At 30.3% G+C, this 19,968-nt stretch overlaps 1 protein-coding gene across 1 annotated transcript in view; it reads left to right on the top strand.

Moving 5' to 3' along the window:
* Positions 1 to 62: 62 nt before the first annotated feature.
* The window catches only part of LOC124354264, a 54,391-nt gene continuing 34,485 nt past the window's right edge, over positions 63 to 19,968 (top strand). Inside the window, exons 1-2 of the mRNA XM_046804597.1 lie at positions 63 to 1,931; positions 12,747 to 12,810. Coding sequence (XP_046660553.1) covers positions 12,760 to 12,810 — 51 coding nt within the window. The 5' untranslated portion in view covers positions 63 to 1,931; positions 12,747 to 12,759. The remainder of the gene's footprint in view (positions 1,932 to 12,746; positions 12,811 to 19,968) is intronic.

Here is a 19,968-nt window from a genome sequence, read left to right as displayed (position 1 = left end):
TATTGTTGTATTTTATCTTTTGTAAGTTTGCTTTAAGTTTTAATTTATTTTGTATTTCTTTACTTATAGTTTAAGATTTGTTAGTGTGACTAGTGCAGACTGATAAACTTTATTTCCCATGCACAGGCTAATGCTCATGTGGGAATAAATTCCTAGTAAAAAATTGTTCATTAATTTTTATCATTCTGTGCGTATCATATCTATATCATTTTAGATATCTTATATCATATCTATTGATCAATCCATCATACTATATACATAACATTGGGACATCTAGTCGATTAAATATTATTTAGGTTTAGAATTAATTCATCAAACTTAAAAAAGATTCAAGAAGTTTGTTGCAACAGAATATTTACAATTACACAACTACAGATAATTTTGTGTGAACAGGTTGCTTGTCAATGTATGCAAGAACTGGATCTTGTTGTACCAGACCTGTGTAAGTCTGATACCTAAAACTTTTTTATTATTTTCGGTTTTAATGAAAGTTTTGTTATCAAATATTAAAATTTTAGTCTAAAATAGTTTCAAGCAGTAGCTACTGGAAGCTTATGGCAGTTTTCTTAAAATGTACAGTTTGGGGTCCTTTTGCTCTTATCTTAAAAAAGCGTTCTTTATTGCTCTCTGGGGTCTTTTTGCTCCTGTTGACTTAGACAAATATAGAACAAAATAATTGTTTAAAAACATAAAAAAGTAAGTTTTAAATTTATTGATGTTTAGAATAGTATAGAATGTTTTTGTATTTTATAAAGAACATTTGTTGCAATTTCTCAACATATTACTTATGTAAATATTCTAGTTGTCTATATGCTACATAAGAAAGTAACAAGAAAAAAGTATTCTTTAATGCTCTCCGGAGTCTTCATGTTCTGAAACATCATGTTGTAGACTGACTATTTTTTTTTTTAGAAAGGAGTTCACTATGGGCTTACAAAAAAAATCAGTGGGAAGAGAACAACCTATGACAGTAATGTAAAAGTGCTGAGCAATTTATTGTTTGGAAAAACTGAAAGTTAGGCTTAAAGAAAGACAACACTATACATGCAACCATACAAAAAATACATGTAGATGCCTGGAAGGATTAAAAGATAATACTGTTTGAAAAGAGACCCACAAAGATCACTATATGGTCCTTGTTATAGAATAAATACAATTTGATTTGCATTTAAAAAACTTTTCAGGGTTCTGAGAATGACCTCCAAAATTGAATATTATTCTCTAATTAATACTTAAGCATAGTAAAAATAAGTAATGACTGTTTCAGCTCATTTGACTAAGTTCCTTAAATCCTTAATTCGTTAATCTTTTTTCACAAAGTGTGAAGCAAAATTTGCACATCATTTTCTCTTCCCTAAAATCAAATAATATAACTAATACAAATCTGTTCAGCTAAATACTTAGTTACCAATTTCTAGCGACTAATGTCCTCATGCACATTCACATGTCTACAGTCTCCTCCGAACTGCTTGTTGGTCAATTTGCTCTCAGATCACCTTCAAGGAACTCACAACAGCTACACATTCATCACCAAATCCTGTCTAAATCATCATATATGTTCTAATGCAGCATATTCTGGTTTAAAACCAAACTAAACCACAGTTTTTGTTCCATCTTAGTTCTTCATCAAGCAAACTGTGAATGGCTATTTGTCCAGATAAGAATAATGACAAAAATGGTGAGTGTAGCTAAAACTTGAAGGTAAATAGTTCTGCAACTTTCCAAGAAATGACATTACTTGTAAGTCTATAAAAACCCCTTTTATAATCATTAGACTTTTTCTTTTTTCTGTCAGTTAGAGATAAAATTTATCAACACCACGTTGGATGAATGATGGTCAGGCACTATTTTTACTTGTTTGCTTTTCAGCATTGTTAAACATTCCTAACTACTACTCCAAGATGTACAACAATATGTACACAACACATAATGTGAGTAAGATTAAAATTAGACATAAGTAAAAGAAAAGTATGGACAGATTTCGTATGCTTCTCTCAAATTGTCAATCCATTCATATTTAACAGTAAACAAGTGAATCTATAACTCTGAATAATAAAACGAACTTGCGTTCATTAAGAAGAAGCACATATCATCACTATACTGCTTGTGATAAGGACGGGAGGTAGTAAAATTGGTGAAGTAAAATAATTGTCTGTTCATTTTTCATTATCAGTGTTTCAGTTGTATTTCTCTCAATAAGTAACTAGCTTTTCAAATATTCGCAGTTTATGTTTAATACATTTTATACTTTTCATATTTTTAATCTTTTTGCAATGTTATAATGTTAATTATGAAAGATATATTTGGTATTAAATCATAATACTGTATCTTAAGATTAAAGGAATCATTTTTTCATCTAAATGTTAATTACTCGTTAGGGGGCCGTTCAAGTATTACGTAAGCACTATGGGGGGGCGGGGGGGGTCCTTTGCTTTGCTTATTTTGGATGACATGGGGGGTAGGGGAGTCTAGATGATGATTACGTCATCGGTAGTTATTTTCTTTTTTACACGAATGGCAACCTACACATTGTTCTTTGCTTGAAAACGAAACCGCATTTTCGGGGATTCCCGCAAGTAATACATACGTTTTAGTGAACAGTGCGCGGTAATTCCCCTACTCGCGTTAGAACCGAGTAAGGGAGTTACCGCGCGCTGTTCACTTGTCTAAATTTCCTCTATCAGTGTATTGTTTTCGTTTGGATGCTATAGCGAGTAGACGTATTGCAAGCATAGTAAAGCAAGTTAACATTTGTGTTACCATTCATTCCATTAGCCAAAGTTTAATGTTTAAATAAGATGTTCGTTTTAAATAGACAAATCCAAGTTATACCAAAAATTGTTTGAAAGTTTTAAAAAAAATCTCATACAAGTACGAAAGTACAAAATGTACAAAAGTTAGTTAACGAAGTGTGGCGAAATTACAAATTACAAGCAAAATCCGACAAGGAACTTGAAATTATTATTGTATCTAAGAGAACCGAAGAAGAATTGCAAGCGGCGACTAAGAATAAATCCAATCTACTACATTTTTTTTGTAAGGTGAGTCACGAAATCATTTTTAGGTACCTATGAATACCTTTCTAGAAATATTAGAAATCGCCAAAAGTTTCTCTTTGCTAATTAGAAAATATTATGGTCTATCTTAAAGTAAAGAGGTAATATTCATTATATAGATTTTATTTCTTATAATTGATTCCGTCAATTGGTCACAAAATACAGGATGTTAGTTTTATACACACATATATATATATATATATATATATAATATATATATATATATATATATATATATATATATATATATATACCTACAGAAAACTATACTCTATTCAAATAGGTATTTAACAGAATGTAAACAATCTTTATATGTCTTTTTATTGAAATATGTGGTTTAAAATTGTAAACTGTGTAAAAATCTGTTGTAATTCATTTAAAAAACTCAACAAATATTAAAATTGCTTTTCTGTAAGTACATAAAGGTGCGTACAGACATCGCGAGGCGTGCGCCGCTAATGGTTCGCACGTATACATGTGCCGTAGCATGCCTCAGGTTGATGTATGCGAGACGAACCATTCGCGGCGCAAGCCTCGCGATTTCTGTACGCACCTTTACAAATATCTGATTTTATAATTGCATATTTCAATAAAAAGACATATCAAGATTGTTTACATTCTTTTTAAATACCTACTTGAATAGAGTATAACACCCTGTATTTTGTGACCGGAACGAATTGCTCGTTTTAAAGATATTAGATTTTAAAGCCATAGGGTTTTGTATTTACCATATATATTGCCATAACGTTGAATTTATGTAGCTTAATAAGAGAATCTTTAGCAGAACCCATAGAAAGTTTTTATTTTTTAGGCAACCTGTAAACCTGCAGAAAAAACACAAATTACACAGCCAGCTTCAAATATTAAAAAACAGGAAGAAGATAAAATAAAAACCGGTAATGAATCACAACAGCAATGCGAAATTAATAAAAATACAGATAAACAGAGACCAAAACTTTCTCAGGAAGCTATGAAAAAATAAGATTGCTCTACTCGAAAAAAATCTGAATGCTTTGTATTCTGCCAGAGATACTATGCCAAGCCGTGCTGAAGTTGATAAACAGATCATTAAGTTGCGCGAGGAAATAAAAACAGCAAAACAGTCTTTAAACAGGAAGGTTCAAAACGTAGTTGCCCAGAAGAAACACAGGGATGGTATGAACAGAAAGTTAGAAGATATTTGTCATGAAAATCCAGAAATGAAAAAAAGACTATCTCTGAGGGATTCAGTGGGACGTCCTAATCTTGAAAGCAATCAACCTTTACTATTGAAAACAATCGCGGATATAGCTTTATTTGGGAGTGCAGCAGATGATAGAAAGACGAACGGAATCAATTCGCAGCGTAAAAACTCTTGATGAACTCACACAAGAATTACGTAAAATAAAATGGGATTTGACATTAGTCGCAGTGGGACATATCTTCGTTTGATTCCCAGAAAATCTAATTCTGCAGAGGGACGAAGACATGTATCGACAGTCCCTGTTAAGCTCATTCGGGCTCAAAGTGATCACCACAAGAGCTACTTAGATAGCAAGTTCGCTGAAACATCAATCCATTATTTAGATGAACATAGCATCCCATACTAGGACCAGATCAAGTATTTTTCATATCTCAAGATGATAAAGCTCGAGTCCCTATTGGCGTAACTGCGGCAAATAAGCAAGCACCTCTTCTAAATGCACATGGAATATAGAATCAAATTGCCTGATCACGATTGGATAATCGCTGAGCGTCATAAATTAATACCATCTGTTTATGCTGGTATCAAAATCACTTCCAATATGCTAGGACAACCGCAAGCCAAGCCGTTGGATATTCTGGACCAACATACATCACTATTCGAAGTGGAAAGCATAGTTCATCTACTGCTAATACTCATGCTCAGGATTTCGAGACGCTTCTCGAACTTCAAGAGATTTCGACCATTAGCTAAAACTGACCATGGACTAGTAAAACCAGTGGTAATCATGACGGTTGATGGAGGGCCAGATGAAAATCCGCGTTATCAAAAAGTCATAGGGTTTGCTATACAACACTTTAAGCGACATGATCTCGATGCATTGTTTTTAGCTACCAATGCTCCCGGAAGAAGTGCGTATAACAGAGTAGAGCGCAGAATGGCTCCTCTTAGTCGGGAACTGGCTGGTTTAATATTGCCTCATGACCATTTTTGGGTCTCATTTGGATGAACGTGGCGTTACAATTGATGAACATTTAGAACGATCTAATTTCGAATTGCAGGAAATGTATTAGCTGAAGTATGGAGTTCAATGGAAATTGGTGGCTATAATGTTAATGCAAAATATGTTGGGGCAGGTGAACAAGATCTTCCTGAATTTCTAGACATTAAATGGTATTCAGAACATGTGCGTGAAAGCCAATACTTGCTCCAAATTGTAAAATGTAGAAATACAGAATGCTGTTGTCCAAGAAGTGGCCTATTTAGATTACTAGACAAGTTTTCTTCCATCACCTGTAAAAGTAAAACACAAACAGTTGATGACTTGGTTTTAGATGAAGGAGGGCAATTTCTTAATCTTCCAGTCAATTTAGCTCTACGCTTAAGTGCTTCACTCAAAGAATTTCCTGCAAATGCCATACGATTATTTTTGTCCGACGGTACAATTGAGGCTATCAAGTCGAACATGCAAAACGTGTGGTCTTTATCATGCTTCCGTCAAGTCACTAAATCGTCACATCGAAAAAGATCCATAAGAAAGTAAAACACGCACACTGATAGGAAAGTTAGACCTGTAAGAGTCGCTGCTCGTCGTGCTAATGAACTGATGTGCATTATTCAAAACTTTAGAGCACCATGATGTTGAATGGCTCGATGAGAATGACGTAGACATTCCAAAATCGGATGAAAGCGAGCAGACTCACAACACTGAGCAGCAATCGAAGCAATCCAATGTCATCGAAAACTTAGAATCATGGATTCGGGTTTCATGGACTGAAGACTGTTAATTTGAATTTAATATATGTACCAAAAATTTAAAATAATGTTTGTTATGTTAGTAAGAATATAATATTTTTGTCCTTTACTCTATGTTGAATACCGTTTCAGTAAAATATCCTAAATCTATTTTTCTTATTTTTCAAATTATAATTATAACGTTATAAAATTAAAAAAACAATACATTAATTTACAAATGTTTTACGTAAGCATGGGGGGAGGGGTAAGAGCTTTGCTTACTTTTGCTGACAAGGGGGATGGGGGGGTAAATAATTGCAATAAATCTGCTTACATAATACTTTGAACGGCCCCTTATAGTTTTTAATAATTATTATTTTTTAAAGTAATTTTAAAATATGTTAATAAATTGATCAGATTAAAAACGAATCTTCAAATTTATGTAGTTAAAGAATGTCATGTAAGTAACAATCATTTTATCCAGAAATATTATAAAAATAGATTATTGTTTATCAATTACATGTTTAAAAATATTGAAATTTTTAATGACATTAGAAACATTTAGTGATTAATTAGTATTTCATGTACATGTTTCAATTCAACATTGGTCCAAATATACATTTGTTGAATGTTTCATATAAATTTGATACTGTATCCTTGTTTAAAATTTATTGTTAAGAATGGTTGATTTAAAAAAAAATAGGATTGTGAATATATACCGCTGTCAAATTTTCTATCCTTGTAAATTTTCTATCCATAACAATAGCAAATGTCCAAAATCCGGTTATTCTTTCAAAACTATATTACTTCACAGTTAATAATATAGGTTTTGACAACTTATAAACAATTATACTTATAGCGAAAGCCTCTGGATAGTTTTATAAATATATAAATGATTATTTGCCTTAACAAATCTTATTTTTTAGTATTGTGAGCCAATTTTCATTTAAATTACACCATCTTCGGTCATGGGAGCATACAGGAAGACTTGTGTTACTTTTCTGTCACTTTATGTCCAAACTCTGACAATCTGTTTCATTCAAGGTTAGGGTGACCAACCACCATAAAACAGCAAATAGGTTTTATTTTATTTATTTCGTATAGGTTTTAGATGTTATATATGTATTTTGTAAGTATGTAACCAGTCTTGTACATTTAAACCAAACAACAATTCTATAACAGGTGATATAAAAGTAACATAAACCTTCCTATTATGCTCCTTTGACTGATGATTATTTAATTAAACCAAAACCGGTTCCACAACACTAAAAATAAGGATTGTTAAAGTGTAATCATTTATCTATAAAAGTAAAGTTGCCATAAATTTTCTAGAGACCCAGATTTTTATAAAATTTTAAAAGTCAGGATGCATACAAGATTGGTATTAAACTCACAACATCTTAAATTATATAAAATATAACACTAAGTTTTTTGGGATTTTATTGTCATGTATTAGTATAGTAAGTTATTGATAACAATCCTTCTACTGCACGGCTTTATTTAACAAATCAAAACACCCTTGGAACTGTTATAAGTGTGTCAAAAAAGTTGGTATCTTATAAATTTGGTATAATCTATGTCAAACAGCTGATACCTATCAAAGGGCAAAATGTTTGCTGATATCAACTTGTGCAAGCATCCCTTTAAAGTGGTCCTGCTCGCTTATGCATTGACAAATTTCATGGAAACAATTATTGTTGGAATTTTAATTAAATTTTTCAAATAGTTATTGTTTGATAAATTTGTTATAACTATACTGGGTTTTTGGCATCTGACGTTTAACGTTTTTAACAGACACCATTTTGTTAATATTAAAGAACATAAGACAATGTTTTATTTATTTCCTCTTACCTATACAAACCTATATGCTAATTTGATTTCTTTAGCTTAACTAGTTTTAGAGATAATAATTATTTTTAGAAAAAATACAAAGTGGTGGCTAGCAGCTAAACAAAACATTTCTCAACCTATGTTTATATGAGATTATTTTGCTTGAAATTATGTGTTATATCAGCTACAGAAGTTTGTGACATTATTTTTTGACCACTCTGTATATATGTATACTCACTCCTTAATGAGAAACAAACATAATATTTATCTATTTACTGCACACAAAGTCTAACGGAATTCAGTTATTCACCTTGATCTCAGAGCCACAAGAAAAATTTAATACCCTTATTTTTGGTTGTAGAATTATGGTAGATGTCCCATTATAAGGATCTTAACACATGTCCAAGCACTTTTCAGTTTTCAAAATCATTTAAAAGTGTAATAATAATAAAAATAATGTAAAATTCTACAACCATGAATCTTGAATATTTGTCAAAAAAAAAGTAAGAGCATAATATTTTACAAACTTTTACAAAATAATGCAGGTACTTTTATTAGATAATTTTTAAAACAATTACTGGTATTGAAAGAGTTGGTAAGTTACTTTCTTTCCTATTGTGACTAAAAATTTCTAGAATATTTTTCAATCATTCTATGGTTTTTCTTTAAAGATTCTTAATTTGGTAGTTTAATGCATTCATATATGATTAGATAAATGCTTAAACAATAATGCATTTGGAAGTCCACTGTCATTGCATACAAAATATATTACACATGTCATAATTGTTTAAAAATGGTTTGCTCTATTTTGATTCATATAAATATCAAGATTAAAATTTGAATACAAAATTTTGAAGTACAGTATTTCATTTTCTCTCCACAAATAAAAATGCATTTATGTATTTATTTTTGCATTTTACATCAGGTGGCATAAATTGCTTGTATTTTTAGTTAATCATAATTTAATTTCTTATATATTTATCCTGATATAACCAGGGTATTGGAAGTATGCTTTAATATTTATTTTAAGAAACTATTTTATTCGACACACACATAATGTTACATGATAAAATTTTGCATCAAATACTAGTTTAAACACAGAATTAAGGAATGTGCTGACTGATTCAGTCTCAACAATAATTGAACTGTGTGTGTGTGCGTGTGCGTGTGTGTGTGTGTGTGTGTGTGTGTGTGTGTGTGTGTGTGTGTGTACGTGTGTGTACTCTTTCTCACAAATGCAAATAAGTTTGAAGTGTCATTGTATTAATGACCTTGATATATATTTGGCCACCATGTTATCCAAATCATTCAGCCCAGTATGTATTTAGCTTGATGTATCTATTACAATTTATATTTTGTGATCATAGTTTTGAGTGCTGCTTTACTTCTTTTTGGCATTTTTATAGATGTGAAATTTATGGTAAATGCAAATTCTGACTATAACAATTTACATTTTAAGTTTCTAAAATGTCCTGAGGCTTGCAAAATATTTTATGAATGTTGATAAACCACAGCTACATAAATAAATTCTAATTGGCTAAGCTTGAATTATTTCAAAGGTGTACTTAGTATTCTAAGTTTCTGGAATCTTAATTTTATCAATTTTTCTCACAGAATCATTCAATTTACTTATTTAAAAAAAAAAAACCTGTCAACAAAAACACTTGTTTAAATCCATACTTTATTGTTATCTAGTTTTATTTAATCAGAGGATTAAATAATCAAGCCTCTGCTTGTAATTTGATATTTTCTAAATAAATTAAATATTTATTATTTAGGAGTCTTGGAAACATTGAATACACTAGACCACTAGACTAGGCGATTAATAAATCTTTGAGTTTGGATTTTCTTGGTAAACACCAGTTTTTGTTTATTTCACATGACAAACCATGGAAATAAATATTAATTGAATACTTAAGGAGAGAAATGTATTATATATTTTTTCTTCTTATAGCTGTACCTCTTGTTATATAAAATTAGGGTTAACATCCTCTCTCCCATTAATTATTCATATCTGCCACTCTAGTTATAATTTTAAATGACATCAGCAATGATAACCTGTCCTGATAGAATAATTGGCATTGATATAAGTTCAATTATCACATATTAAACCTACTGTCCAACTAGCTGATTATCATTTTAATTTAAAAACAGCAAATTCCAATATTAAATTTAGGTTTCCTAAACTCATTTGAGCAGTTTCCAAAAGTAAAAAGGTTTTATCTATGAACTCATTAAAACATTTAACAAAATTTCCAGTGACACCATAATAGTTTCATTTTAAGATTAATTCTTGATGATCAACACAATCAAAAGCCTTGATCCGGTTACAGAGAGAGAGGCCTGAGAAAAGGCATTACTCTCTAAAGCCTTTAGGATCTCTTTAATTGGTGCATCAACTGCATCAATGGTACATTTACCTTTCCTGAATCAAACTGTTGTAAGTTTAGAGTATTGTTGTTTTCCAGATAGGCAGCAAGTTGGTCATGTATTATCATTTATATTATTTTTGACATTACAGGTATGTATAATAGATATCGGGTGATAACTTTCAGAGAGATCCCTAGATCTATTCTTAAAAACTGGAAAAAATTCATGACAACTTCATCAGGAAGAAACCTTGTCTCATTTATTTATTAATATACTGTAGTGTCCCAGAACTCACCACCAATATCTTCAAGTATTATTCCTGGACCAAAAACATACTAAAATATCATATTAAATCTTTCGAAAACCTAATAATTATCCAAATAGCTGCCACTTTGTTTTTTTTTTCACTTAACAATTTTGAATTTGAAAACTGTTTGTTGAAATAAATTTAATGAACAAAGTTATGAATGTTTTCACATAAGTTACTTTAAACTGGTGGGCTTCCTTGACATTGTGATATTGCATTTTAACAGTGGCTTATAGAAAACAGAGAAATGAACACTAACATGCCTCAACGATTCATTGTTTCCCTGGCTACAGTCCAAAAAGCAAGACTGGTATAACGCGAAACTTTAATAACGATTATTTTGGAATGTTGCATAACCTTAATAAGGATTTCCCCCTTTTACTGAAAGTACATAAGAAATAGGTAGGACTTCCCCCTAGGTCGTAATAGGTTTTTCAGTCCTACTTATGTGTGTATTTTCTTCATCAGGACAAGACAAACTCAACTATGTCAACACGATTTTAACCAAAATAGATTTACGAGAATTAGATAATCGAATGTCTATATTATTTTGATCAAGGCAATATGGCAAGCTAAATTGTGATATAGTAGGTAAGTGAAATTAAACGGTCTTAAGTAGGCACTTTTTAACTGAAGTAGGTATCTCGGTCCTACGTAAGTATATATATTTTTTCTTCGTCAGAACAACAAGGCAAACTCTACTATGGTACTGGAAATATCTTAGACCTGAAATATATGACAATGACTGGAAATATACGCTTTTTGACCGAAGTAAGTTTCCGAGACCTGTGTGATCCGAGATTTGTGTTTTCTTGATCAGGATGGCAAGGAGATTCAGCTGTGACATTATGTATATTTAATTAGAACCAGAAATGCTCCTACACGTGCTAAACATGATATAATAATTAAGTTAAACTCTAATACTATTTACCATGAACTTAAATAATATCTACCTGATGTATGCCTAATTACATTTTACAATTTTTATAGGACTCCCATCATATTACATCATAATTGCTTTTACTAAGTAATATAAGGACTTTGGTTCTAAATATTGCGTGCAAAGCCACGGGTAACAGCTAGTGAAAGATATTATCAAGACAATGGTTACACCAGATTGGTTTACAATTAATGCAAGAATAGTCTTTTTTAGTAAAGTTAATATCAAAGCTAGCAGTCATACCCTGCTAATTACCTCATAATAATCACAGTACATGAAAGATAAAAACTCTAGAGTTTCTAAGAAGATATTTGGGTCACCTGCAGGAGAATGCCAGATTATTCATGCTTTCATTGGGCCAATGTTCAGGTATACAAATAATTGAAATTTTATAATTATTTTACTGCCGTTAATAGTATTATGCAATACTTTAATGTTACTTTTTGATCCCTATATATTCACATTCAGCATTTATTTGGGAACTTTATTGTTTTAGGATTGATAAGGATTCCTAACTTTTAAACTTTTTTGTAGATAATCTATGAAAAAAACTGTTTATTACAATTTGGCATATTATTTGGAATGTTATTAATACTATTAATTTATATTTATGTAGACTTGTTTATTTGAGTAATGATCAAACCTATTTCTACCAAAAAAACCAATAGGTTATTGTTACAAGTTGACTACAGTCTCCAATGAGCTGAACATAATCTTCATTCTTCAACACAAGACATAGGTGAACAGATCAGCCGTTGCATTTAAGTTTTTTTCTGAAATTCGTAATCAAATGTTCAAAGGCAGAATCATACTCCAATTTATCAGGTTTCTGAAAATATCAAGGTTTAATATTAAGCTGTATACAGTAGAATCTTTAGAATGTTTCTGATTAGACAAATAGGAAATACGAGGCTTTAGGCTTTCCAAAGCCTGCTGATATACAGTAAGCAAAAGCAACACTTTCATTTTTACTATGATTTTGTACCAATTCATTCATTTTTGCTTCAACACTGTTCACTGCATGATTTGAAATAATTTCTTGTGTGTGGTTTAATGCTACAGCTGTATATAAGGCAAGTGCTGATCATAGTTCCTCACAAGTGAAAGCCGTTTCTTTTATAAAGGAAATTAAATAATGTGAGTTGTGTTTTATATGTAGTTTAACAAAATTTTGTAATTAAACACTAGTTGCCTAATTTACATTGCTCAAGATTGCTAATTTACATGAGTAGTGAAGACAGTAGTTGTTGGAAACAAATTACTCCTCTATCATCTTAATCATTATTATCATGAGTGTTGTAATATATTGTTAAAATATTGTTTCAGTTGGGAGTAGTGGATGATCCATGTAAATCAATTGCAGATTAGTGGCATCCTTATGGAAACTGACGTGAGTGTTTCATTGGGTCTGAAGTTAAAGCTAGGTCTTTCTACAGTTTTTAAACTTATTTTATTCTTATATTGAAATCTGAGCTGTTACACTTGCTACATGATTCTAAGTTTATTAAGTAGTAAAATCATAATAAAGTCTAAACTAGAATAGTGTGGAAATAATATTTTTATTATTGTATAACTCATCTCCAACAAACCCACACACGCACGCACACATACACACACATATATAATTCAAGTCCTAGTGAAGCAAGTACTTTGAGAATGTGTGTGTGTGCGCGCGCGCATGGGTAGGTGTGTACATTATATCGTAATTATATTCATACTATTTTAAATACACCTCTGTTGCACATATGATTGTTTGAACAAAATTTACAACAATGTCGGCATCTTAGATTTTTGTGAAGGTTGGTTTTGAAGGTTTTTTGTGAAGGTATGCTATTTAAATACTTTTGATGTAGATAGTTTTTGCACCATATTTTGTCTCTTTTTTAATTGGTAACAATTTCTAAGGCTGTAGAAAAACATTTTCCCAGATTTTACTTATGGTAGTATCCAGAATCGTTCTTTTTTAAACGTCTGACTACAACAAGAAATGTATGTAGGCTTCGCAATTTCGCACAAAAATGTATTTGAATATGATTGTATTTTCAATGTTTTTCCCTGTATCTTAAATGTTACCTAAAGTATTAATTTATCTCAAAAATTAATATAAATTAAAAAATTAAAATAATATAAAATAATGAATAAAAATCTTCATGGCAAATCTTTTACTTGTTTGTTGAGAACATAAATCAAATACCTATCAAATTTCAACATTATAGGACATTGGGGAGCTGAGAACAAAATATAGGTCTTCTAACGGTTGCAACTCCATTTCAACCGCTATAGATAGATGTTTGAATTTTATGAAATTTCAGTAGATTTTTTATGTAAATAACAAGGCACATGTTTGTCAAATTCCATCTCTATAGGACATTGGGAAGTAGGAAAAACAAATATATCTTTCATTTGCAACCACTCCTATGGGTGGTTAATCTTCGTAAAAAAAAATATTTTATTTGTCTGTTAAGAGCAGAAGATAAGTGTGTGTCAATCTTTGTAGGACTTGTAGAAGTTTAAAATTAAGTATAATTGTTTTAGGGATTGCAACCCCATTTTAACCCCTAAGAATGTTCGGTATTTATGAAAGTGTTTTAGTTTTTTATGAGGCATACATGAGCCAATTTCCACTTTCTGGAATTTCTGAAAGTTGGAGCATTACTGATGAATTAGTGGAGGGTTTTTTCTTATATATTTAGAGATTATAACGAAAACATTTCACATTTGGCACATGAGACGTGGGACACTGCTAGCTGTCGATTACTTCATTTCACAAAATATCACAGCTGGTTTGCTACATTCAATGAAAGTGTACTACTGGAGAATTTAAATCACACATAATAAATTTGGGTATTGTGTATTTTTACAGGAATGAATTATTTTAGAGATTAATGCTGTATTTAGCATCTGCAACTAAGCTAAAGTGGGACAGTGTTTCATATAGTCATAGAGCAATCTTATTGTTCCTATCTAAAACAGTATGTAATTAATAACTGTGAAATGATCTATGGAGAGAAAGAGAAAAAGTCATTCTAATTAGTGCAATAAGTCTAATAGACTGTTGGTTGCGTATTTTGTTTGTGTTATTTATCGAAATAATGGAAACTTTCCATTTTCTGCATTCAGTGTGATTCACTATTTTGTCTAGTGGATGCATCCCTATTACTAAGCAGAGATTAGGTCTGTACTCTAATTTAGTAGTGCATTAATAATATTAATAGTATTTTCAACACAACAGCTTTTAATCTTAAATTTCCGAACAAGATCACTTACTAATGTTTGCTGTATAGAAATATTTAATACATTTTACATAATAAAATATTTTATAGGGTTATTAAAAATAAATTTGCCCCTAGACAAATTATTTTATACAACAATTTTAAAATTGTAATATTAAAAACCCTGTACAATAAACAATTTATAAACAGTTTGAATGTAAAAAATTTATTGTTGTACTTCTATATTATTTTTTAACTTTTTAAATTTTTATGTCCTAAAATGTGTACTCTTCATGTTTATTTCAATGATTTTGTTCCCAGTATTATACAATAATTCCCTTTAAGAATATTTTTAGACATTTTGTGTTATATAATCTTTGAGAGATATTCATGTACTTTTGTTTTAAGCTGTAACTTTTTTAACCAAACTTTCTCACTTTCATGTTCATAAGTTTTAGTACCATCATAGCATACGATCTATTGATTTACTATAATTTAAATACATTAAATTTTATACTACAAATTTCCCAGGGACAGATCTCTGAGTTCCTGTTTTCGGGGTTATTTTATACCCCCTAAAACTCCCAATGTGTCAGCCCCTCTGTAATAATTTTCTATATACTCCACTGATTTCATTACAATTTTAATGTTCCATTGAACATATATTGTGAAATTACCAGATTTACAGTGTTCGCTCAATATAATCAATAGTACAGACATACAAGATAAAATACAACTGACTTTTACAAAGTTAATTATCAACCATCTGGTCCACATCAGCTGACAGCATGACAAGTGCCAAGATAGTTTAACCTAGCATATTTTAAAAGTGCGATCAATTTATCCGATATAATCAATATTACAGACACATAAGATAACAACCAAACGACTTTTACAATGTTAATTAGCAGCCATCTGTTCCACAACTCAGCTGACAGCATGACAAGTGCCAAGGCTATAGAGTGGAGACCAAGTTATTTCAATTGCAAATCAGTCCCTTCTCAGTTCCTTTCTGTTTTTGGTAGGTCGGTCGGTCTGAGTGAGTAACCTTCTACACTTAGTCAGTCATCTGTAACTTGAGGAGTTGATTTATTTTGATTAATTTAAAGTAGTATTTACTCTAAGATACTGCATTGTTGTACAAGTATAAGTGTATTGATAAAAAATACAACTATAGCATTAAATTTTCTAAGCGTTAAATACAAACTTAATTAAAATTAAAATGAGGATGAGACTACTTTAAAAATATTACTATTTTGAGAGAGAATAATAATAATAGACTATTTATTATTTAGATTTTATTAGCATGTCAAGTTATCTTGGTTGGAAATTGAGTGATTAGATTGTGCAAAGAAAAGTGTTCCAATGATTCAGCTCACAATCAATCAACAACCTGTCCTCAGCTGTGCAAGTAATTCAGGCACAAAATAGTTATATACAATAAACAATGGACTACAACACCTTTATTGAGGTAGGAAAAAATGTTTTAACTCTATCAATGAACCAACAAAAGATCTTTATTCAAGAATGTACAATATGTATAGAGTATTGTAAAATATAAATAAATATTATGTTTTTATATATTAAAAATACAGTAATATTTACGGAGTATGTTGTATTTATTAAAATTCAAATATGAGATCGATAATCTAGGTTAAACTTACCTACTAATTAGTCGTTATTGGGGAAAAAGCTCGTCTAGAGAGTATACAGCATTATTTATCATCTCAATGTTTAATTTACTTTAAAATGTGATAAAACATTCTTTGTTATAACTTGTGGTAAATGATTAAAACACCTAATACAAGTATAGCTAAACTTTTTCTCATACAGTCTTAATACATGTAAACCAAAATAAATACGAGACTTGTTCCTAGTAACTATTGCTAGGACAAAGAACGTAGCCAGGAAAAAGTTTTGGGGGTGTCCAGACAACTGGTATTTTCCCGTAGTGGACAGAGAGTAAGGCCCCATTTTGTTCCTTAAAAAGTTCTTGACCCGTATCTTTGTCGATAATGATCTTTCAGCAGTACAAGTCAGTAATACTAAATTATGTAAATAATAATAATCGTTTACTAAAAAAGTAATTGAAAAAATTGAAAATTTGGGGGTCCAGACCCCTTGGACCCTCTTGCTGGCTACATCCTTGGCTAGGACCAAATACGTTTAAATTGTTAATGTTTCTTTTAATCGTTAGTATCAGTTTGAATAAATACAAACTAGAGACTATCATTACACCTAATTTTGAAAAGTCTTGTTTTGCATATTTAAGTGTTAGTATGTAGACTAATGTAAAATACTGGGAAAAGAACAATTAACAGTTAAATCATAATTTTATTAATGGTTTATAATATACATGTATTCTCTCACAACTATATTTAAAATTTTTCATTTCAATATTTCTAATTTATGGCATATACATTATAGAAAACATTTTGGCAGTAAGGAAACCAATGATAGATTACCAATGCTTGGCTCCAATCATAATTCCTTAATGAGAAAACAACCAATTGGCATCTGCAAATAATATCAATTTACAATTTACAAGAAAAACCACTGGTTGCAGGTATACAGTTTTAAAACAAATTACCACAACATTTTGTAGGTATAAATAATGATTATACGTTTAAGAAAGAATTTAAACGATACCTTATTGAAAAAGTTTTGTATTCTTTTGAAGATATTTTATAGAACAATTAAGTCATTGTTAATATAGTTTATTGTAAATAATTTTAAGTAAAACTGTGATGAGACCATTCAATGTTTGTATGTTTATGTAATTGTGAATAAAGTATGATTTCATTTTATTTCAGTAAAATATTGACTAACAACTAACAATCGCAGGTTTCCCAATAGAACTATAAAACACTTTCTGTTGTATGTATCTTACCATCAAAGTCAATCCAACTGCCACAAACATCTCATGGTATTTAGCAACAACTCATCCTATGGTTAAAATATGTGGTTATTTTTTGAAATAGTTTCCTAAATTCAAAAAGTTTTTTGAATTTGCTTATAAATTTTGTAACTGATCAATACTGGTTAAATTAAAATTCAAACGGTTTGTGTCAAGAACGGTAAGAGAAAATTGAAGTATAACATGTGAGTAGTAATTGACGTATAACCATTAAATGAAAACAAGGATGTTTGTCATTCAAATTGAACATACTGGTTTGGGTTGGAGGCTGAGGAGCTGCCGGTTTCCTTTAATTTCCGGTTTTAACCTCCGTTTTGTTAGTGACCATATTGTTCTAAAGATCTCTGCCTGATTTTTTTTTCTTCTGAAAGCGGAACAGTAAGAGAAGGACGTATTTAAGTTCTCTCACTTCTTTTGAATGTGATTCTCAAAATTAACTTATGAAATCTTAAACAATGATAATTAATTTTATTTGTTTACATCTAACGTGATGAAGTAATAAGTGAATATAAAATTTTCTCATTTAATTTGAAAATATAATGAATCTAAGTTTGGTAAACACATGCTAAGTGTGTGTCTGCAAATTGACATAAGATGTTTGAAGAGGTGTTTTAAAACAATAAATCAGTGATTTAAATGCTTATAAAAGAAGAAAGTGAGTGATTTATTTTCCTAGCTAGTAAAATCAGTTATTGGAAATTTAACTGGGTATAACAAAATCAATCTACTTTATAAAAAAAGTAATATTGCAACAGTTGGAGAGAAACAGGTGAGTCATAAATACAAAAGTGTATCACACTACATAAACATTGAACATCATCATATGTCTCAAACTAAGTGGAGATAAATATTGTTCAAATTTGACCAACACACACCTAATCTTCATTAATATGAAATTCAACTTCTGAACATCATCATTATGACAAACAAAGTGGGCTATAACAATTTACACAAATTGAGCATCATATGATTCAACAAGTGGGACATCAATAATTGACTACAATTTATCTACTTCATATGGTGACCAACAAGTGGGGCTAATAAAATTAACACAGAATCTATATATGATCAACTTCAATTTCTTTGCTGGTCAACATTTTAAGAACATTCAGGGCAAGATTGGGTGGAGGATATTCTGAGAATTTTGCCACTAATCCAGGAGTGTCTCAAGACTCCAATTTGGTGTCCCTTTATTTCCTCCTTTATTTTTCTTGTTATTTATCAATTACATTGCATTTAATCTGAACTGTGATGTCCATCTTAATGTTTTTATTAAGATATCTCTTTTAATCACAGTTAATTCACCTCTGCAATTAGCAATATTGGTTCTGATTAGATGGGTTACAATTAATCATAGCATGACTGTAAAAGTTATTGTACTTTTACTCATAAAACTTACTCTGTTCTTTTTCATAAGATTTATGACAAGAGAAATTTCACTGTGCAGGATACTATTCTCATGGATAAAATTATATACTTTTAAACACATAATCAGTTTTTTTTTTTAACTAGTAGGAATTATGATTTTGTAATTTGAATTACCGTAACTTTCAATGACAAAGATAACTTTCTTTGTGATTTCTGAATAACCAATGAGTATATAGAAAAAACTAAAAAAAGATCATTTGGATACGTACTATAGCTATATCTTTAAATCTTGGTCTGAAACTCCATTCAGTATGCTATCATGATCTGGATTAGTAATCGGTTAAACTGTATAGAAATAATTCCTTTAGTGGATGTTGTGGAACTTTCAGAGCTGGTTGAAGTAGATGTGTTTTAGCTTTGTTTCTTTACTCTCTTAGATAACTTTACTGTAAAAGACAATCTGCATGGTCATATTGTATCAGTAGAAAATGTAGGTCTCAGTTCCAAAGTTTACTCTCCGAATAAGAAAAATCAGTAAACAAGTTTTTATGAAACATGAAAATGGTGTTTGAGCTGTGAATGAGTAAATAAATCTAACACTTACCTTGTGAGCTGTTTAGACATATTTTTTAAATGTAGCATTCTTAGGCTTAAGTAGGGCTGTTTTGGACATTTGATTCTTCAAGAATTCTACTGGTCAGACGTTGTTATCCAGAGAGAGGGTGAAGATCCTTAAACGTGTTAGACCAATATAATAAAAACTATTTTCACAACTTGCTATTTTATGAAATGGGTAAATAGGACTGTTTTGTGTATGGTATTAAAATAATACTCTGTACAATACCATCATAATTTAAAATATTTTAATATTAGTAACTGCCTAAATTGTCAAAGTTCAAAGTATATTTTATTCAATATAAACATTCTTGTTAAACTTGTCTTCAAATGGTTATTGTGTATATTTAATGTTTACTTTTTATTTAGATAATTATTAATTCTGTAACACGGGATGTGTAATATGTGTAAAACATATAGTTAAACATAGTAATTT

This window comes from Homalodisca vitripennis, chromosome 1, assembly GCF_021130785.1.
Source record: "Homalodisca vitripennis isolate AUS2020 chromosome 1, UT_GWSS_2.1, whole genome shotgun sequence".
NCBI lineage: Eukaryota > Metazoa > Arthropoda > Insecta > Hemiptera > Cicadellidae > Homalodisca > Homalodisca vitripennis.
The sequence above is the reverse complement of the archived record's forward strand: the minus strand, read 5'-3'. Positions and strand labels throughout refer to the sequence as shown.